The sequence below is a fragment of the Phocoena sinus genome, chromosome 20, assembly GCF_008692025.1.
Source record: "Phocoena sinus isolate mPhoSin1 chromosome 20, mPhoSin1.pri, whole genome shotgun sequence".
In the NCBI taxonomy this organism is placed as follows: domain Eukaryota; kingdom Metazoa; phylum Chordata; class Mammalia; order Artiodactyla; family Phocoenidae; genus Phocoena; species Phocoena sinus.
Genome location: NC_045782.1, coordinates 45764203 through 45785956, shown reverse-complemented (window position 1 = coordinate 45785956; position 21754 = coordinate 45764203). Strand labels below are relative to the sequence as shown.

The 21754-nt window shown below is 58.7% G+C and overlaps 1 protein-coding gene across 1 annotated transcript; it reads left to right on the top strand.

Moving 5' to 3' along the window:
* Positions 1-3280: 3280 nt before the first annotated feature.
* On the top strand, positions 3281-17914 carry METRNL (meteorin like, glial cell differentiation regulator). The gene is made up of 4 exons (XM_032616966.1): positions 3281-3659; positions 8734-9119; positions 16100-16159; positions 17168-17914. Exons 1-4 carry the CDS (start codon positions 3499-3501, stop codon positions 17488-17490), a joined length of 930 nt encoding a protein of 309 aa, XP_032472857.1. The 5' UTR covers positions 3281-3498; the 3' UTR covers positions 17491-17914.
* The last annotated feature ends 3840 nt before the right edge of the window (positions 17915-21754 follow it).

Below are 21754 nucleotides of genomic sequence, written 5' to 3'. Positions count from 1 at the left end.
GAGGTCCAGAGCGTGCACCTCAAGGGTACACTGAGCTGTGCTGTGTGGCCTCTGTCATCGCTGAGCCCCGTCCCTCTGCCACCTGTGCCCCATTCCTCTGCCTTCCTGGGGCTGTGGAAGGTACTCGGGCAGGACGGTGGGGCCGTCACCCAGGTGTGGGGACAGGCAGCTTTGCCGTCTGACCCCAGTGGGTCTGGTCCTGCACCCTGCCTTCCAGCGGGCATTCGGGTGTTGGGGGTACTGTGAATGCTGGGAGGTGCCCAGCTTCTCTCGGACACCATGACGCCTGTCTCCCTTACCACTATGGGTGGGGGCACTGCTGTGGCCCCTTCCTGGGTTTAACTGGCAGTAAGGCTCACTGGGAAGTGCCCCCCCAGCCGTCCATGGACTAACACACCCCAAGGTTCTCTGACTGCCTGGGATCCTGCAGGGTTTCTCTGTCCCTGCCAGGCCCTAGGACGTGAAGCGGGGCAGGCGGTCACTGGGTAGCCTCAGACAGACATGACCCACCTCATCCTGCTGCCTCAGCCCCAAACATCATATGCCCCCCACGAGCTGACACCACGAGCACCAGGAAGTGGCTTTGCACGGCCAGGAGGGCTCACCAGCCCCACCTTGCTGGGCGAAGAGGTGCCAGGAGGCCCAGAGCTGAGTGCCGACATGAGGAACCAGTTCTGCTGCTGCGGCTGCACCCTGAGGCTGGTGCTTGTCAGGAGGAGGGAAATCTGGAAATTCCTGCTTCAGGGACCCTCCAGGAATCCAGAGGCACCTGTGTCTCCAGAAGTGAGGGCCTGTCACAGAGACTTAGGTCTGATGGTCCCAAGATCCTATCAGGTTCTTCCAAGAAGACTGCCAGAACTTTTAATTAATAGTCTTAAGTTTTAGGTTTACAGAAAACTGAGCAGGCAGTAGAGAGGGTTCCCATGTAGCCCCTCCCCTGCCCCAGATTCCTCTCTTACTGGCATCGCCAATTAGTTTGCACAGGTGCTATAATCAATGAGCCAATACCGACATAAATTAGCTGAACACTGCAGCGTTTGCTCCCGTGTCGTTGCTCTGTCAGTGCTGCATGCACCACCATGCTGAGCTTGTTTTAGGGAAATGGACCCGGGCAGAGGTGGTTTGGCAGCCTTCTAGGTTACAGCCCTGAGCCTGGGATGGGAACGAGCTCCGTGTCGCCCCAGAGACAGCTCTCCCCTTTGGTCCAGCGGTCACTAGAGGATTCTAAAACCCTGAGCAGGTCACTCAGGCTGGTAGCATTGACTCCACGTTTGTAATATGAAAGGGCCCTAAAGCTGCCCCGCCTCTTCCTCTGTGTGAAGACCTGGACCCTGACCAGCCACAGGGTCCTTCTTGGGTGGATGTGCCCCAGCCAGGCTGCTTATAAAGCATTTCTTTATCACCTGCAGTGCCCGAGGTGAGAAGTGCTGCTGTGCAGACAGGCTCGGCGGGCACAGAGGTGGTTGCAGCTTCCAGATTCCAACGAGTAGACCCCTCTCCCCAGCGGCCTGGGTAGCAGTTTCACTTGGTTCACTTCTCAAAGCAGTTCTGCACCCTGGTACCTGCAGCAACAGGGGTGTGGTGTGGGGTACAGCAGGCCCCCAAGCCCAGAATGCACATGTGTAGTCCTCTAGCCTCAAAGCTGACTTTGGGTCCTGGGATGACATCACTGTTTTTGACCAGGCAGGGTCTTTGCTCCGGGCTTTGGCTGGGTGGGTTGACCTGCTCAGTTCCAGGGCTGCCCTAACAGATTCTTCAGTTGTAACCCCCTCCAAGGTGCAACGACACCCCCACTGTTGCCCCCGCACTCCTGAGGGCGGCTGTCTCTCAGCCCCATCTGTTTCGGACCTGCAGACTCTGGCTTCTCCAGAGGGTGACGATTCCATCCCTACAACCAAATTAGACTTCCAAACCTCTCACCAGATGAAAGGGTGCAACATGAAAAGAATAGGCACAGGAAGTCACTCCCCTCCCCCACAGGTCACTCGAAATTCCTCCTGAAATATATCTTGCCTGGAAAAGAAATGCTAAAACAAGGTCAGATTTCTCCATTTGATGTTGTTTCAGGCTCTGGAGCTCACTCAGACCAACACCAGAGTCTGAGGAAGCAGAAAAACCTGCTTTTGTGATCCCAGGGGTGGCTGCCTGGAGTGCTACAGCTCCCTCCCTCCGCCTGGCAGACCCTTATCCTCCTTCCAGAGGCCAGTGTCCTCTGGGTTGCCTATGTCCCCCTGTCTCCCCCACTGGATGTCAGGTACCTGGGGGCCCCAGTGACCCCCTGGTGAAGGCAGCCACTCTCATCATGCTGTACGCACCAGGCTGGGTCCCACTAGAACAGGGACCTCAGGGAAATTCGGCACCCAGGGGGCATTTGGCAGTATCTGGGGACAGTTCAGGTTGCCAAGCCTGGGGATGGGGGGACAGCCACTGCCAAAATGCTGCTAAAATCCTACAATGCACAAGAGGGTCCCCACCACGAAGAATCAAGAGCAAAGCTGGTGAAGCGGGTACTAGACTAACTCTGGAGCAGGGACGGTGGGGACCAGCAGGGAGCACAGCAGTGATGCATAGGAGCGGTGGCCTCGACAGGCAAATTCAGAGCCTTTCTGTGGAATGGGTGTTCCAGGGTCCACCGCACACTCAACAGTGAGTCAGCCACATCACCAGCCACAGTTGGTCCTCCCCTCCCCCGTGGGCCGCAGAACGGGACAGAGTCTGAACTTCCGCAAAGCACACTGAAATCCTGTGGAGGGTGGGTGCCAGGAACATCTCTGACGGCCTCAGGCTGGTCACACAGCAGTGGCACGGCCAGGTGCCCCTGCTACAGCCCAGAGGCCATTCCAGACTCAGTCTGCACGATGGGGCCACAGCACCACCACTGCTGGACGGACCTGCTGGCCAGGCGCCCGGCCTGGGTCTGCACGTACTTGGGGTCTCGGGTTTCCACCCCGCCCCCGCATCGTACAGACTGGGGACGCGTTGCTGCCCGTCCCCCTCCCGCTCGAAACTTCACTTTCCAGCCTGGCTCTTCTCTCCCAGACCCTTCTCCCAGTCCCTCACGCGGCCCTCTCCTCTCCGCGGCGTCCTAGCTTGTCCCACCCTCGGGCCGCACGCCCCCCGGCGCTTAGTGTCCCCGCCGCGTCCAGCCGGGCTCCCTGGGCGCGGGGCACAGGCGCACTGGGCGGAGTTCCGGCGCGCGGGGGCGGAGCGGCCGGGCGGGCGCCGCCCCCCAGCTGAGCAGCGACCGGGACCGCGGACTTGCAGACTTCAGAGGCTCAGGCGGCGGCGGCGGGCGCGTAGGTCCGCGCCCGGCTCCAGCGGCTCCAGGGGCTCGGGCGGCCCCGGCTCCGGCGGGGATGGGCGGGCAGCCGCCCTGGGGGCGCGGGGGGCGCACGACCTGACCGCCTGGACTCGAAGCCCGGCCGCTTGGCAGCGCCGGGTCGAGGGTCTGCTCGGTGGGCGCGGACGCGGGGCCGGCGGCCGAGCAGGAGCCAGAGCATGCGGGGCGCGGCGCGGGCGGCCGGGGGGCGCACGGGGCAGCTGTGGCCGAGGCCCCCCGCCCCGGGCCCTGGGCCGCCGCCGCTGCTGCTGCTGCTGGCCGTGTTGCTGGGCGGCGCGGGCGCGCAGTACTCGAGCGACTTGTGCAGCTGGAAGGGGAGGTGAGTTCGCGCGGCGCGACCCCAGCCCTTGGGTCCACTCCCCTCCCCGCGGGCCGAGCGCGCGGGGGCTCGGGGACCCGCTCTCCAGGCTGAGTGCCGTCCCCGCCCTCCCCCGCCCCCGGTTTTAGAACAAAAGAGCCCGCGGCGTCCCGGTCCCCTGGCCCGGCGGACGCCCAGGGGGAGGCGCGCCTGCAGCGCGGTGGTGTCAGTCGGCTCCAGCAGCCCGCTCGCCCCGCGCCGGACCGCGCCGCTCCCCACTTGGTTCCCCGAGAGCCGCAGCCCGGACCCCGCGACCCCTCACTGGGGGCAGGCGGGGGTCGGCCTTCTGGCCCTTCCCGGGCTCTGCCCTCGGCGAGGAGTTGCGCACCCCGGGCCGGGAGGAGCCGGGCCTGCGCTCAGGGCCGAGCGGGAAGGGACGGACGGGTCCGCAGGAGGGAGCGGCGGCTCCGGTGGTCGGAGCGGGGGCCCTGGCGCTAACCGCGCACTGACCACGTCGGTGCGGGCGGAGACCCGCGGGCGGGCACCTTGCGCGGGGCGAGTTCGGGGACTGGCGGAGCCCCCCGCCCCGGCCCGTGAAGGTCAGGCCGCCCTTGGCAGCGCGCGCTGGGCTCTGCGACCCCCCTTCACGCCCTCTGCCAAGGCAGGCAGCCGAGGACTTTTTAAAAAAACTGCAGTGTGACAGGCAAGTCACAAGCGTGGGCGGGGGTGGGGGTGAGGGCGCAGAGAACCTCCGTCCGCCAGGGCGCCGGCCCCGAGCCAGGCACCTCGCTGTCGGAGAAGACTGCTTGGGCTTCCGCAGTTGCTGATTCAGGAGTTCGCAGAGGGAGATACTAGCGTCTTCTTCTCCGAAAACGCTATGGGCCGGGGCTGCCCTTAGATCTGGGTGTGTCCCTGTGTCCCACCATGCAGGGCCCCTAAGTCCCTGACTTCTGATGGGAAGACTCCCGCTGGCAGACACCTCATGCTGTGGGGGTGTCACGGGGTTATTTTGAGTGAAGACAGTTTTTTCCGAGAAGGTAAGGGTTGTGCCACTGTGCTGGGTTCTGCGTCAGCAGGGCCGTTGCTGGTCCTCTTGGATACGTACAGATCCAGTTCTCTGTGGAAACCGGCAATTACCCTGCTCCCTTCTCTCCGCTTCCCAGCCTTCTAGAGTGAAGGTCCTGGGCTCCTGAGCTTGGGCTGGTGTTGCCCACCCTCCCTGCTGCAGAAGTTCTCCCAGCTCACACCACAGCAGGGGTGGTAGAGCTGAGACTGGAGCCCTGAGTGGCAGATCGGAGCTCTGGGGGAGGGTTGGCCTGGAGAATGCTGGCGCCAGCACAGAGCTGGCGGGGAGCCTCTGACTCTGACACACTCTTCTGGGGCTGCCCTCTCTCCCTCGCTGGTAATTAAACTCCCTGCTTTGCAGCCTCTGCTGGATGAATCAGTGCATCCCCAAACTGAGGCCTTGGGGTGTCCTGCTTCAGCAGATCAAAAACAGAAACCCAGTCCCACCCTATGAGCTTGAGTTTCCAGAGGAGGAGCTGACATCCTTTTCACATTCTTGGAGGACCATGTGCCTGGAAGAGGATGCCTCCCCTGGAGCCCAGAGGGAGCTGTGAGCGAGGACTGGCCAGGGGGCCAACCTGCTCCTGGACCACGCAGGTGTTTGCAGTGGGTAGAGGAATCCCTTCACCTTCCTGTTCCTGTGCATCCTCTTATCTACTGGGAGAAGAAGGGCCACTTACCTGCGGCCCCTCTCCCTCCGTCATTGCTAATGGACCCCTGGACTTGGACACCCTCCAGTGTCCTCCACTCAACCCAAAGGCAGAACCCGGCCAAGGGCGGCTGCAGTAGCTGTAGGAGCTGTGGGCGGGATCTGGAGCAGAGACAGGGCCAGGTCACATTCCTGGAGCGTAAGCCCCCCTTGCATTGTAATTGCTGCCCCCAGTTATCATTTTTTTTTTCACAAATCAGCTGACAGATTCTTACTCGGGTGTGCTGGTTTGCCTGCTGACTCTATAGCATTTACGACTTTTTATGAGCCCTTCTAAGGACAGCACAGGGTGGTGCAAACCCTGATGTGCCGGGTGGATTCTGATCCCCTGATAGGAAGGGATTTGTTTTTTATGACACTGGCCACTCACATTTGACAGGCCTAATGTGTTTCTGGGTGTTTCCAAGCAATTAAGTAGAAGGTTTTGAAATCCCTCTCCCTGTGCAGGGGCAGGACGTGCCCTATCTTTACTAGGCCCTGGTCATAAAGGTGGACCGTGAACTTTCCTACTGCGATGGGCTGGGCATTGCCGGTTATGTCACACCTGGGCTATCTCTCCAGCAAGGTGGGGAAATGAAAAGTAACTCCAGGCAGGAGAGCCTATTGGTTTCGCCCTTGATCAGAAGCTCTTCCTGACTTCAGTCAAAAAGAGACCATCACTTCCTTCTGGTGACTCAGGGTTTGAGCCAGGCTATGGTTGTGAGTGGTGTGGGCTCTGCTGCCACCACACCGACCCTGTCAGATAGTCCCCATAGCGACTTGGAATTTGCCATCTTTACCATAAAGGTGCTCCACAGGTGTGTCCTCCTCGGGGGGGGGGGGTGGTGGTGACACTTGCGGACTCTTTTTTAATGCATTAATTCAGTTTAAATAATCCAAGATTAAATCAGTCTTCTCAGTTTCCTAAGGTTGAATAGAACCACAGTTTTTTTTTCTGCATCCTGTAGCTCTGTTATAACATCAGAAAGCAGTTATTTCATTTTCTTAGTTAGGATGTCACCTGCATGTCATGTGAAGATTGTAAGATACCATCATCAGTGACCATTACTGATGTGGTGTGTTTTTGCATTTCCAGCACTTTTGCTGAGCAGATGTCTGTCTGAATGGAGCTCTTGCTCTGATGAGAGTGTGGACACTCCTGTGTTGGGCGCTTAGTGAGAGTCTTGTTGGTCCTGATGTTTTAGCAGAATGAGAGAGAAGAGGCAGAGCAGGGCCCGTGCAGGCTCCGGGGACGGGCTGGACCTGTTAGAGGGTGAAGGGTTGGGCGCTTTATTTCTCACGTGTCCACTGTCGTTTTGTTCCTAGTCCCCTTTTAGGCGAGTGACTTGTGAGTAAATGGATGCACGTGGTCATGTACGCAGGCTGGTGGATGGGCAGCCCCCAGCCTCGGGTCCGCCTCCCCCTGGGCAGCATGGGCTGGCCATCTGTCCCCACGAGGGCCCCCTCTGCCCCTGCCAAGACGCGGGTGGAGGGTGGGCCTCCCCATTTCACCCTCCACTGTTGGGGTTAAGGCAACCTCGTGAGAGGCACCCGCAGCCTCTGGTGTGAGGTCTCTACTCCCTAAACCCCTAGGTCCCCCTCCTCCCACCAAGAGGGAAGCGAAGCCTTGGAAGCGGTGGTTTTTGTGGGAGAGAGAGTTGAGGATTGGTGTCTGGGCATGGCGCAAGTGTCCAGCTGCCCCTCAAGGCTGGAGCCAGGAGAGGAGGGACACTGTGATAAAGTTTGTTTGGCTGCGTAAGCGCAGAGCTGATTATAGTCATCTGTGGCAACCACACACCATTTAGTCTAATTTTGTCACCCAGCACTATAATTATGCCCATCCCCTCCTATGTGTCAGATGAGCTTGTGTGAGTTTTATGTGACTGTAAGTTGTAAGTCTGTTCTGTGTGTGCAGCCCTGCTAGGCATCTGAGGCCAGGCTGCTCATGACCCAGGGCCTTGGGGGTGGGGAGTGGAGTGAGGAGGGAGTCCACCTCCTTGACACCTCCTTCTGATGTGGTCTGCAGGGTGACTGTGCATCCCTAGCCTAAAGCTGGCCGCTGCATGAAAAGTGAGGCTTTTCGGGGCCTGGAGCATGAGTCACCAACAGTAAATGCAAACCATATGTTATGTGTTTTCTCCTCTGCAGAAAAGGTTTCTGGTAACTCACTCAGGCCAGGGCTCTGAATATAGTATTGTTTATTTCACATAAAAATCCTAAGAATGTGGGTGAACCTGTCTGAGATCTGATCAGAACCAAATTTCATGTAATCAAACACTTAGTTGAAGTCACCGTTGAGTTCCCGGGCTGCTTGGTGTTTATGACGTAACCGTTACCACAAGCTGACATTTACATTACAGTTTTGAGTAGGGGAAACTTGAACGTTTTTGATGGTTTCAATTTCTCGAAAACATAATGTTATGACTTACACAAGACCTGCCTCCCCAAGAGCATAGAACACTTCATTTTTTCCTGTTTGCTATTTATTAGGAGTGAAACCCACTGGGCTCCCCAACAGTCCCCATCGGGAAGACAGGTTATCTGCCGACCTTTTGTGTCCCCCTCCCTTTGCTTTTCCACAATTCCTTCCCGTGTCTCCCTGTGGAGGACCTTTACTTTACTTTTGTGTCTTGCTTTGATGCTATTTGTGTTTGCTTTGAAAACAATACTACTGGCAATGCAGGGTCTTCAGGTTTGCAAATGAATGAAAAAGCAGTCAAAGCATCACCTTAAGGAGAATATGAACACTGTGCCTAACGGTCATCCTGAAGACAAAACTCACCAACAACCTACACAGCGCCCCCCCCAAATTACTAACATTCCCAGTTTGTTTAAAAGCTGCTCCCTGGAGTGTATTATTTATTATATGTGCATTGCATTCCAGCGTGCCTCCTGTAACCTGAATCTGCTCCTTGGTCTTCACACTTAGTGGGAATCTACCAACATTTCCTGGCCCTCATTTGCTTATCTGGAGCTTGGGTTGGTGCCAAAGTCCCACTGGTGTTTCCCTGTTTATTTTTTGGAAGAGCCGTCTTTTCCTTGGTTCTCACCTCCACTGCACCCATCACTGCCCCTGTTCAGGGGTTTCCCAAGGACACGGGCTCAGAGGCCAACAGAGTGTCTAGGTGGTGAGAGGGTCTGGGAGCCAGAAGCTCCCACGCTTACCAGAGCGCTCGGAGCCGGTGCGCTGGAAGGAACTGGGCGGGGGAGGCCATGTGGCCACCCCTCCCTGGAGATGGGCCCTGAGCTGCAGGGTGGAGACGGTGCCAGCCTGCCTGTGGGTGAGGGGTGCTCGGACGCCCAAGCAGGCGTCTCCCGGCTGACGAATCTCCCCCTCCACAGCGGACTGACGCACGAGGCCCACAGGAAGGAGGTAGAGCAGGTGTACCTGCGCTGCTCCGCGGGCACTGTCGAGTGGATGTACCCGACCGGTGCGCTCATCGTGAACCTGCGGCCCAACACCTTCTTGCCCTCCCGGCACCTGACTCTGTGCATCAAGCCCCTCAGGGGCTCATCGGGGGCCAATATTTATTTGGAAAAGACTGGAGAACTGAAACTGCTGGTGCGGGACGGGGACCTCGGGCCCGGCCAGGCCCCGTGCTTCAGCTTCGAGCAGGGCGGCCTGTTCGTGGAGGCGACGCCCCAGCAGGACATCAGCAGGAGGACCACGGGCTTCCAGTACGAGCTGACCAGCCGGCATGCGGGGCCAGACCTGCACACCCTGTCAGGTGAGTGTGGCGCCCAGGGTGGGCTGGTGGCCTCAGGGGTCCTCTCTCGTCTCCCAGACCCCCCGATCATCTCCCACCCCCACCTCAGCACAGCCCCTGAACATGCTGCTCGAGTCCGTGCTTCAGGCCTGGCAGGTCTGCCTGAGGGCGGCCGAGGGGCCCTCCCAGGAGCAGGTGCCCCGTTAGTGCTGTGGGCAGTTTGGACTTGGGACGATGGCCACGGGTCAGAGCAGAGCTGTGACACGGTCCTGGCCCATAATATGCTCTTCTCCCCTGGACCAATTTTGACTGTGATTTGAAATGGGTGCTGTTACCATCCAAACTGCCCCAGAATTTCTTCTGACACACAAGTTGGCCGAGTGTTTTTGGCGTCGGCTGCAGTCCCTGAAACATTGAGTTTTGGGGGGAAGTTGAGTCTGATTCACGTTCCAGAGCCATGCAGAGCTGGGATGTCCTGAATCGTGAACCATTCCCAGGTTCACAAGCCGTTTTATCTGTGGGTGTCGGTGAGGGCACCGGCACCATGCCATGCAGGGCAGCTGAGTGGCTCTGATGACCTGGGAACCTCAGGTGAGGTACCGGAGGGAGTCTCTGGGTGGCCGAGGGCCGGTGAGTTGGCTTTAGATTTTCCTTCCCTTTTTTTGAGGCCAGCAGACAGCTTTGTGGGGCCCTGTGTGGAAGGCGGTGTTGGTCTCTGGAAAGTTCTGTGGGCAGAGAGAAGTGTGTGTGGCCCCAAGAGCTCTCACACGGGGGAAACTCAGGGTCCTGTCTTTTAGATAGGGACAGCCAGGCCAGGTGCAACCGTTGCTTCAAGGCACAGATGACCTCGTGGGGTCCGAGCGCATGGGGCGGGGGTCAGCGGGGCTCAGGTGCACCATCTGCTTCAATTCCAAAACTAGTTGGTAGGAAGATGCCTCCCAAGGGGAAGGTGTGAGCTTGGGTCATGGTGGGGGCAGGTTCCAGGAAGGCTGTTCCTGCGGTGACCAGCCAGGATGATGGTCAGTGGGGGGCGCTATGGCATCGAGTGTTGGAGGCGAGGCAGGGATGCTGCCCACACCCCATAGTGCATAGGGCAGCCCCACCACAGAGAATGACCTGGCCCCAGGCATCAGCACAGGACACCCCAACACGAAGAGTGACTTATCCCCAAGTGTCAGCAGTGCTGAGGTGGAAACACCTGGTTTGAGGGCTAGGCCAGCCCCCACAAATAATATAATTTAGCGAACAAAATCTTCCATTGGAAAAAACCAGACCTACTAGGATTTGAAATGCAGACTTTCTCCTGAGTGGGAATCTACATTTTATTGTTCTGTGTTCTTGGCTCAGATGAGTTTTCAAAACCTTAAATCTCTCTCAAACTAAACTGGTCTGTTATAGAGCTTCAGCGTATGACTGCCCAGGTAGGACCCCTCCCCCCCGCCCCTGTGCCTGCCTGGGTAGGACCCCATCAGGAATGCTGAAAGCTGCTATAAACCCCAGGACTTGAATAAAACTTTAACCACAACAGCCTTTATCTTGATCACCAGCGAGTGATCGTTGGCGGGGGTGGTGGGGGGACGCTAGAGATAAACTCGCAATAAAAACAAAATCTGGAGAAACCCGGTCACCAAATTCGATGTCTCTGGCCACGGTGAGAGTTGGCTGATGGGGCAGATATTAGGGACTTGCTGACATTCCTTTTACTGATTAAAATGTTGACGGGTTGAGGCCATTCGGCTGCTGGTCACATGCTCTGTCCCGCTGGAGCTTTGTTCCACTTTGCTGTGAGGCCCCCACCAGGTTCTTGGAGGCCACGGCATAAGGTGCTTTCCGTGCTGACCCCTGAGTGCTCCCGTTGGCACAGACCGGCGTCTCTGGTGGAAAATCCACAGTGGGGTCACGACCCGGGGTGACTCAGAGCCTGTGGCTCAGCCCTAGGGACCTGAGACTTTGTTTCTTTCCCCCTCCCTGGGGGCAGGGTCTGTGCTCCCCCAGACCCCAGGTCTACGTTTCCAGGCTAGGGCAGTGAGTGGGTTTGGGAGAGGCCCGTGGGGTCACAGGGAGAAGGCCCCGTGTGATGGGGTGGGTCGTCTGGCCGGGGCACCACACAGGACACGTGGCTGTGGCTGGACGTTGGGCTGCTGGGGTGCCCTTGATCCCCCAGACATACGCCTGCCTGTCCCTGGGGTGCCCCTTTAAATCTGGGGCTCACGGGGATGCCGGAGACACTGAGGATGGTGGGGTGTGATTGTCCATCTGCCCAGTGGCCGGGGCGCTGGCCTGGGGCAGCACAGATACAGTGACTGTCAGAACTTGAGATGGGGATGCAAAAGGCTCCTAGGGTGTGGGAGCTGCAGACCCAGCACTTCTCTGTCCTGAAGGAGACAAGGGCAGCAGGGATCAGGGAGGCCGGTGCATCCCTTCTCCCCAGGGATGGGCCCCTAAGCTTTTAATGCCAAAGGAATGGGTACGTAATGTGGAATGCTGGTGCCGGCCATCTGGCATCAGTGACCTCCCCCGGACCAGGCGGGCTGTCACATGGCAGCGCTCTCCTGTCTTGCCCTGGCTACAGCGGGGAGACACCAGTGGAGCCGAAGCCCCAGTGTGTGTGCCGTGGAGGTGAGCACATGCCCGTGACCTGACCTGCTGGGGAGGTGGATGAGCCTTCTCCCTCGCTGATGAATCCTGAGTTCCAGGTTGTGCTGATACGAAATTAAAGAGGCACCGCGGGCTGGGATCCCGAGGGAGAGGTGTGCATGAGCCTTGCTCACCTGCCGCAGCTCTGGGTGGTTCCACAGGGAGTGTTTATGGTGAGCATGTCAGCCTCGTGTCCATCGTGTTGCATAATCGGCTTCCTCGTATGGACTGGGACTCACCAACAGCCAAGAAGAGGCCAGGACGGAGAGGCAGGCAGATACAGAGGGGCAGGTGGGTGGCAGTGGGACTTCAGCCCCCTGGGGACTCGGGATTTGGCTGCCACGTGGCAGGAAGGGGAGGACCTGCTCCCCCGCCCTCCCCCTCCTCTGAGGGCCTCGCCAGGCACCTGAGTAACACGGCACTCCTTCCTCTGGCGCTGGAAAAGTCTGGCAGGATACAAAAGGCAGGCAAGTGGCCAGATGCAATTCACTAGTGGAAGAAGCTCCAGGCCACACCTGGACTGTGTGCTGAAGCCTCACTGTGGACCTGGCCAGGCTGTCTGGACCATCCTCCCCAGGGTCCCAGCACACTTGGGGAAACAGGCACCACCAGGACCCCCATTGCCCAGTGGGCTGGGGGACGCGTTAGGGTGGCCAAAGAGGGAGGGCGGGGGTGTTACTCGGTCTGGTTCTAGGGGACAGATGCAGACCCCGTCTCTGTGGTTCTCCTGGGGCAGCTCAAGGGGGCCCTGGATTCCAGCATGTTCTTTTACTATTTAGGGGCTGAGAAGCAGGGGCTCACAGGCTTGGCCACATCCACGCTCTGGGGTTTGGGCTCTGTGCGATGCCCACCCAGAGCAGGCCCCCGGCGTGCAGGTGAGGTGGCGGGGGGGACAGTGGTGTTTTAGACCCACAGCCGGAGGGGTGTGGGGGCAAGAGGACTTGCCCCTGTGCCGGCCGTGAAGGCCCAGAAGTGACTCCCATCGCTGCTCGTGGGCGCCGGGTGGGGTGGCCTGGGTCCCACAGTTTCTGACGTGCTTCATCTCGCCATCCCCTTTGAAACCGCTCTGTTGATGAGCCAGGGGCGAATGATCCCTTTGGGGGGCCTGGGAGGCGCAGACCCCTGCTGGGATCCCACTTGGGCACCTTAGAGTTTAGGGGCGGGCTTGATGGGCCGTGGGGCATAAACAGCAACGTTAAGAAGTGAAAACACTTCGTTATTTCCTGGAAACAGTATAGGAGAGAACTTAATTTTTTCCCTAAGGTTCGTTTAGATTCCTGCACCAGTGCTTTTCCAGCCCCTGTAATCACTGTAAAATTACTTTTCATCTTACCCAGCTCTGGACTCTGGGGGTGGAAGGTGTGACTCCTCTGGCTTCCTCACCAGGAAGAGGGAGGGAAGGGAGTGGGTGCGGGCGAGATAGCTGGTGAGGCTAAGCGTTCCCTGTGCCCGCACGTGGGAGATGGGGTTTCACAGGTGGCGACCAGCCCCGGCCAGGTCCCACAGGGTCCTCTGGGGCGATGTCAGCCTGTGGCCTGGAGTTGAGGTGAGTGCAGGGTTGTCATGACGATCAGAGGAGGCTCTCTGCTCAGCGAATACTGCTCACGTTCTGGCAGCGTTGCTCCCTTTCCTCCCCTCCCTGTTAAAATGCTTCATTCACCACCTGTCGCGGCTGCACTGAAGACCCCAGAGGGTGTCTCACACATCGTGTCCACCCCAGTCATCCTTCCCTGGGCAGTCTCACCCGCCAGACCAGCATCCCACCATCTACAAACTTCTCCTGGGCATCGGGCTACCCAGGGCCTGACAGAGGGGTGCCGCCCTCCCCACCTGTACCTGCCGCTCTCACCTGCATCCCTGCTGCAGCCCCCGGCTGGTCTCCCTGACCCTGTTTTTTTCTACTTCATTCAGTTCATTTTATGCATATTCCAGAGTAATCTTCCCGACGTCCACATCCCAGCCCTCCCCTTTCCAAGAACCATAGGCCAGAATTCCACCCGGCCCCTGGGCCGCCCCCTCCCCATCTTCCCCACAAGGAAACAAGATTCGATGTGTCAGAAACCAGCGCATTCCACTCGGCCTCCACGAGCCTAACTCCGATTAATAATTGTTTCCAGATTGCTCTTCTTGGCGTCCACAGCCTGGATTCTCCACAAAGGTGCCTACACTTCATAAAGCTCAGAGTCATAAGAGAGTCTTGTGGGGGGCTTTGTTAGCTCAGCTGTCAACGGCACGGGCTCGCTGAAGCTTTGGGTGGGAGGGTCGGCAGGCTGCTGACCACCTGCCCCCAGGCCCACCGGGGTCCTCATACATCCTGCGTGGGACTGGGCGCGAGTCAGGGCAGGGAGCCCAGGACAAGCTCACGCCACCTTTCTCCCCAGTGGTCAGCTGAGGTCCCGGGGCCTACAACCCACAGAGAGCTCGAGGCTCCAGGGCTTGGTGATCATACGCACCCAGGCCTGGGTTTCGACCGTGGTTTGTGGCCTGGGTCTGTCTCAGCTTCTCAAGAGCTTGTGTGGACCTTGCCTCCCGTTCACCCGCGCTTGGAGTTCGCATGGCCTGGTTCCGAGGCCCCAGGCGGGGGCCTCTGACCCGGTGGGCACTGGGGGAGCCGCCAGGACGGGAAGTCTCCCCACTGCCGCGGGCCCCTCGGCACGCAGGCTGGAATAAAACACCGCCTCTTGTGGGATGTGAGGCTCCCCGATGTCTGTAGGGCTGTGCTCCCCCTTTTCTTCACTCTGGGGTCTCTGTTAGGCCCAGCGTGGGCAGCAGGCCCCCAGCGGGTTAGAGGTGGGGGACTCCCGGTTGGCCACCCTCTTTCTTACGAAAGGCCTTGAGGCTGGGGGTCCACACTCGTGACAAAAAGCCGCAGGTGGGCAGAAGGCTCCGAATTTGGAGCTGGGGAGGGAGGTGCTCCGTGCTCTCAGATGCTCCAGCGGCATCCGACAGGCCGTTCCTGTTCTGCGGCTTCTCCTTTTTCCTGATAACTTAACAGAAGCGCCCGTGAGTCATGCACTCGCTGGACTAGACTGGGACATGTACGTCTACCCCCGCCTGGGGGCAGGACGGGAGAGCTGGTGCTTCGGATGCTCATGTCCATCCCTGAGGGGTCCCAGGACACCAGAGACTCCAGGGTCTCTTTGCCCCCACACATATTCCAGGTCCCGGAGGCCCCTCCTGTTCCCTGTGCATCTCCCTGTCTCCTCGAGGGCCCCTGAGTCACTGCAGCCCCTGGGCAGGTGACAACTCAGCCCGGTTCAGGGGCTTCGAGGGCAGCTGGCCAGGTGTGCTGACAGTTGTAGGTTCATCCAGGCCCAGCGAGTGCCAATCCTGGGGACTTTGCGGGGCCTTCAGAACATGAAAAGGCAGAGGGCAACTTGTCCTAGTGAGAGTTCACGCCTAACATTTCTGTTGTTCGGGAATTTGGGCCCAACCCTAGAAAATAGAAATAGGTGAGGAAACGTGCAACATCAGAGCCAAATAATAAACTTGTGTCTCCCCAAATCCACTGAGTTAGGAGTGCCACAGTCCTGGGGAGTCCCCAGAGCCTCGAGGTTTCTGTCTCCCCCCCGCCCTTCTGGAGGCCTTACGCCAGTCTGAGGCAGTAGGTGAAGGGTGGGGTGAGAGCTGTACCGGGGGGCAGAGGTCCACCAAGAAGGACTAGTTTGTCTGGAGTAATCAGCCCCCACCCAGGTCTGGGGAGTCTCAGAGGGGATCCTGTGAACTGGGCTTGCTGTGAAAGGTGTCTGGAGGTGTTTGGAGGTGACCACCTGGTCCTGTTGGTTAGACGAGGACCCCACAGCTGAAGCAGGTGGACGTGCCCCTCATGCCCACCAGTGCCTTTTGCAGGGTCACCTGGTCCTTCTGGGCAGTGCCTTGACCCCTGTGGAATCCTGGTGGCAGATGGGACCGTGGGGGCAGGCAGTGGGAGTGGGAGGCCCTGGCATTTGGGGCCCTGGCCACAGAGGCTGAGTGAGGCTCTCGGACAGGCTGGTGTCAGGGATGTGGCCTCAGATCAGCCAAAGAGCCAAAGAGCCATTTACACATGAGCCCAGGGGTTGTTTGCCCGGCACGACTACAGTAATGAGCTAAGTGTGATTGAACGCAAAACCGCACTTTCCCTCCGTTTTCACGCCATTGCAGGTGGCCCAGGTGAGCCTGGGGCCTCTGGAGACGTTTCCCCATCCGTGCAGCCGAGGTCGAGGCCCCGCCTGCTCTTGGCACCCTGGTTTCAGAGGTGCGGGGCCTGGACAGTTGCTCCCGACGTCAGAGGACTTATAAGATGTCGTGTGGTCTATATGCCGTGGGCGGGAGGGTCCCATGTTCATGCACTGGCCCCGCCTGACGATATTCTCTCCCCACAGCCCCGTGCCGCCCTTGCAGCCACACTGAGGTGCTCTTGGCTGTCTGTACCAGTGACTTCGGTGAGTGTGTTGGCGGTTTCCGCCACGTGGGGGAACTAAACCCTCTGGCGGGAGGAGACTCTCCTGAAGGTCGTGGGCTTGGCCCCTCTTGTTTTCTGAGCATCTGCATCACTGATTGCAGTCACAGGAAAAGGCCTTCCTTTCTGCTCCTTAGGGTGACCCCAGCCCGAGAAGGGACCTGTGTGCAGGGCGGGGAGAGAGCTGGGAATTCCTATTTAAGGTGGGAATTCCTATTCGAGCTGATACTGAGCATTTTCCTACTTGGCGTGTGAGTCTAAGTCCTGGCTCTAGCCTCTCCTCAGTGCCCTGCCTGCCTCCAGGTCCCCTGTAGGCACCACCGCAGGCATTGGAGGCCCTGGTGGGGCCAGGGTCGGGATCAGGGACTCAGCCGCCTGCTTGTGAGGTTGGCACAAACGCTCTCGAGTTAAGGGTGGCAGCATTCAGGGTGAGTTCGATGGAGCCGGCCCAGTGGGACCTGGCTCTGAGACCCCCCAGGCTCCCAGGGCAGTTGGGTGGTGGAAGTACAACCCTTTCTTCTCGCTGGCCCTGCACAGAGGGGATCTGGGGCCGGGCGGTGTCCCTGAACTTGTGCCTGCTCTGCCCTTCTCCACCCTTCTCCTTCCCATCACCTTCCTCCCCTGTAAGCTTCACCGTTTCTGTCTGATCTTGATACGGAACCGTGGCAGATCTTGAGTATTAACTGCAGTGACTTTTCTTGTTTTAACTTGAAAACTTGGTGCACAACGTGATTCATATCTTCTATTTTTCTCCACTTCTGTGGCTGGCCCTTGGTAGAAAAGCATCTCTGCCCAAGACGGTGTGAGTGGCGGGGACGACCCCTAGGCAACATCTTGTGTGTGGATTGTGGTTTTTAGTGAAAATTTCTGGAAGGCAGAGTTCAGGGTCAGCTCCCGGTTCTGCTGCTGGGGGTGGGAGGTTGGTGCGTGCTGTCTGCTTGGTGAGCACCCCGCTGACCACTGACCCTCCCCCCGTCTCCTTCCTCTGCAGTCGTCCGAGGCTCCATCCAGGATGTCACCCATGAGCCGGCGCAGCAAGAATCAGCCATCCACCTGCACGTGAGCCGGCTCTACCGGCAGAAGAGCAGGGTCTTCCGGCCGGCCCCAGAGGGTGAGGGTGGCGGCTGGCGGGGGCGCGTCTCCACGCTGCTGGAGTGCGGCGTCCGGCCTGGGCACGGTGAGTTTCTCTTCACCGGCCACATGCACTTTGGGGAGGCCTGGCTCGGCTGTGCCCCGCGCTTCAAGGATTTCCAAAGGATGTACAGGGACGCTGAGGAGAGGGGGCTGAACCCCTGCGAGATAGGCACAGAGTGACTTCTGGGTGACCGCTGCCGCAGCGATGGATATGCACACTGGGGTGGGTGCCTGGTGCTCCAGCTGGGGAGGTACACGCTGGTTCTGGCCAAGGACTCCCTGATGGATTGACTGGAGATGCTGTAACATGCCAACTAAGTTATTATATTTTTTTTAAAAAAGAAATGTTCATAGGAAGCAAACTCCTGTGTCGTAAAATGCCTTCATGTGCCGTTCCGTACTGTTTTCTGAGCATCTGCAGTCACTGCATTTGGCTGGTGTGTTGGGCGAAGTGTGAGGGCCGTGGCCCACAGCCGATACCCGACACCAGGCTTGGGTACCACTCAAAGTTGTTTCTTATGATGGAAATTTATGGGGCCAAATACCTATGGTTTTTTCATTCTGCTTTTGCTTTTTAAAGAATGAACTTTGCCAGCCATGGTCATTTTGGGGCTGCAGGCTGTTTCCATTCCAGGGAATAAACACCAGCCTCTGACGGATCAATGGCGCGTCTGTCTTCGGCCCTGGTCAGTGGTGTGTGGCACTTACCTAGGGGCCCATGTCAGGGCTTCTCCAAGGGAGCCCCACGGCCCTGGCGTTAGGGACCTTTCACACTGGGCCCAACTATAATTGAGCCTGTTACCCCCACGCTCGGCCTCTACCGGAGGTACCCCCCGCGTTCCTGGTGGACCACCCCCATCCCCTTCAGCATCTGCCCTCCTCCTTCCTGTTAACCTAGATCTTGCCCTTCGACCTCAGTTTCCCCCAAATGCCCGAGCCCAGGGCAAGTGTCTAGATACCCAGGGCCTGAGCTGGGCCCCATATCCTCAAGGATGAGTCAGTGTCCTGCAGCTGCTGGAACAAATGACCACAACCCAGGAGCTTAAACAACAGACACTTATTCTCTCATGGTTCTGGAGACCAGAAGTCCAAAATCAAGGGCCGTGCTCCCTCCAAAAGCTCCAGGTGGAGACCCTTCCTTGTCTCTTCCAGGTTCTGGTGTTGCCAACAGTCCTTGGTCCTCGGCCTGTGGACATATCACAGTCCCTGCCGTCCTTTGGCTTTCTTCTCTCTGAGTGTCTGTCCACATTTCCCACCTCTCTCTCACATCCACCAATCACTGGATCGAGGCCCACCGTGATCCAGTAAGACCTCATCTTAATCACGCCTGCAAAGACCCCGTTTCCAAATAAGTTCACATTCACAGGTCCTGGATAGATAGGAATTTTGGGAGACACTGTTCATCCCAGTACAGGTGTTGCTGGGGTGTCATGTAATCAGACCTGAGCCTGCGATTCCTCCCAGGCAGCTGCTGAGATGAACAGACCTGGGAGAGGCTGACACCGGTCAGTGAACACCAAGCCAACTGCACCGAAAAGTCAGGTACACCATGGGGAGGGACTGTATGCTGGCTCAGGTGTGAGCTGACATAGATGTGCCCCGGCTCAGGCATGTACCAGCTCAGGTGTACACCAACTCTGGCATGCCCTGCCTCAGGTGTGCGCTGGCTCAGGTCTGTGGGCTCCTGCAGGTCACGACAAGAAGCAGGTGCTCAATACCTGCACAACGAGAAGCAGGGTGAGGACCTGAAGCAACAGGGTTGGTGACAGGCACAGGTCCTACTGTGGCCAATGCTTGTGATGCTTTATGCCAAAAGGATGCCTGTGACAGCAGCGGACGTGCCAGGCCCACGGCGGGGGGAGGAGCTGACCCGCTCCTGGGTTTGTGCTTTAGGTTTTCTGGGCTGCTTGGGCACGCGGGTGCTGCAGAACCAGATTGTCGGGTTTCGGGGCTGGTGTCCCTCCTCATGTCGGTACAGGGATGCGGGGATTTGCCCCAGGAGGATCCGGGACCTTGACCCCACGTGCTGATGTCCGGTGGACAGCAGCGTTCCCTCCATGTGAGGCTGAAGCTTTGTAGGAAGCGCCTGGGGGTGGAGGTCTCTTGGTGAGAGTCTGGAGGAAGAGCAGGGCTTGTCGGACACGGTGAGGAGAGGGTGGCGTCTGGCGCTGAGAGTCCGGCGCTGCAGGTGGGGGCCTGGTGCCGGCACGTGGAGCTCCCTCTCCTTGGCCGAGCAGAACTCCGGCAGCAGCCCAGGGCCACTGGGTGTTGGGGAGGAGCTGGAAAGGTCACCATTTCTGAGGGGGCACAGAGCCCCTACCTCCCTCTGACCGTGCCTTCCTGCTGCCTAGAGCCCCCTTTGGGGTCTGAGGCCCCTATGCCCCCGCCCACTCTCTGACACACCGTGGAGCCCCGAGGGGCCACGCCAGGAGCTCAGAGGGTCTCCGGAGGCTCCTTCGGGCTGACTGGCAGCTCTGCCGTGCAGTCTCGGCCCAGTGCCTCTGTCTTGGCTCCGGGCAGCCCTGGCCACTCTGTGGATGGAGCTGCCAGCCCTCCTCTGTGGCTCCATCCAGAGGTCGAAGGGGAGGCATGTAGGAGCCCTGAGTCCCGGCCAGTGTGCCCGGGTCCCACCTTCTTCCTGCTAAGCTGTGCCCCACACCCGCACCCTCTGTGCCCACTCCCTCCCATCCCGAGCAACCTGCACAGGTTGGCCAAGGCCCTGGAACCGCCCAGAAACACCTCCTCCTGGCAAGCCCTAAGGGGTGTCCTTATTCTCTCGGCCTCTGCAGCATTGGACGTGCTCGTTCAGGCCCGTCCAACGACATCAAGATCAGGAAACACTTCATGAGCCATTCGGCTGTCATGGCATCTGTGGGCAGCTCTTCTGCCTCCTGACGACTGCCCTGTGCCGAGGGTGCTTTCTTCTCCTCTCTATCCCGTGCTGTCCCAGAGACATACGTGGGACCCCGGCCCTGGCCCCCTCCTCCTGCTCGTCTGGGCTCCCTGAGGGCTCAGGCCCCTGCACCCCCATGCAAGGGGGCCACTCACCTCTCCCCCGACCTGACTGCCTGGGGCTGACCCTGCCACCTCCAGCTGGGGGCTGCTCATCGTGCCCCAGACCTCATTTCCAGCACCACGGTACCTGTCCGGAGGAGCTGGGGTAGGATGGACCACAGGTGTAGGAGCCATGTGCCACCAGGGGCTGGCCATGACCCACACCCGCTCGTGTGACCCGCTGGGACCCAGGGGAACCTCAAGACTGCTGCATGTAGGTGTCCCTGTCCCGGCCTCTGGTGGCCAGCTGGCCCCAGGCGAGGGCCCTGGTGGATGTCCCAGGCCAGACTGGCTGGCCTGACACGCGCCCCGTCTCTGTGAGCCTCCTCTTTGCTGGGCAAGAAAGGGGCCTTGAGTCAGATGTACCTGCAGGGCTTTCCCTCCAGCTCCAGCACCAGGACCCTGCCCTGGGAGGAGCTGGGCGACTGTCAGTATGTAAACACACGGATGCTGAATCACACTGAGGTGGTGACTAGTCCAGAGGGAAAAGAAGGGCAGAGACGGGTCTGGGGTGCAGAATGTGGGCAGGTGGGGGTGGCTGAACTGCAGTTTTAACCATGGTGTTCGAGGTGGGGTTTGAGCCAGCCCTTGAGGAAGTCAGGAGCTGGTATGTGGGAGGAGAAAACAGGCTGTGCAAAGGCCCTGGGGTGGAGGGGTGGGGGGACAGGGACAGGGATGGTGCATCAAGTGACCTTTCCCCTTGCTTTCTGCCTCCTGTCAGCACTGAGAAAACAACTCAAGTGTTGGAGGAACAATTGGCATTCAACTCCCTGACGTCTGGGCCATGTTTCCATGTATGTGGTCCATAACCTGTCTGTCATCTTCACCCACTGTGGACGGCAGACTAATGGCTCCCAAAGATGTCCTCATCCGAATCCCTGGAGGCTGTGAATATGTTACCTACATGGCAAAGGGGAGTTAAAGCCACAGATGGAACTAAGATTGCTAATGAGATGGGGAGATTATTCTGGTGGGCCTAATGTCATCACAGGGGTCCTTAAAAGAACCCTTGTAAGGAAGACAAGGCAGAAGAGAGAGAACCAGAGAGATGCAGTGTGGGGACTCGACAGTCGGTGCTGGCCGTGGAGGTAGAGGAAGGGCCTCCAGAGGGAACCAGTCCCGCCGACACTCGAGAACCAGGCGATGATAAACTTGTGTTGTTTTTAAGCCACAGTAAGTTTGTGGGAATTTGTTACAACATCTACAGGAGACAAACCACCCAGGTACCTTCTTACCTGGGGTCAAGGGGACTTGGTAGGGTGCCTGGGCAGCCTGGGTGCTTGTGAATTCCCCCTAAAGTTGTGTGTAGAATGCTGTGTGATGCATCTACCTGCAGTTTTAGAAAACTGGTTCATAACTTGCATCTGAATCTCAGAGTTAAGTGATTCTG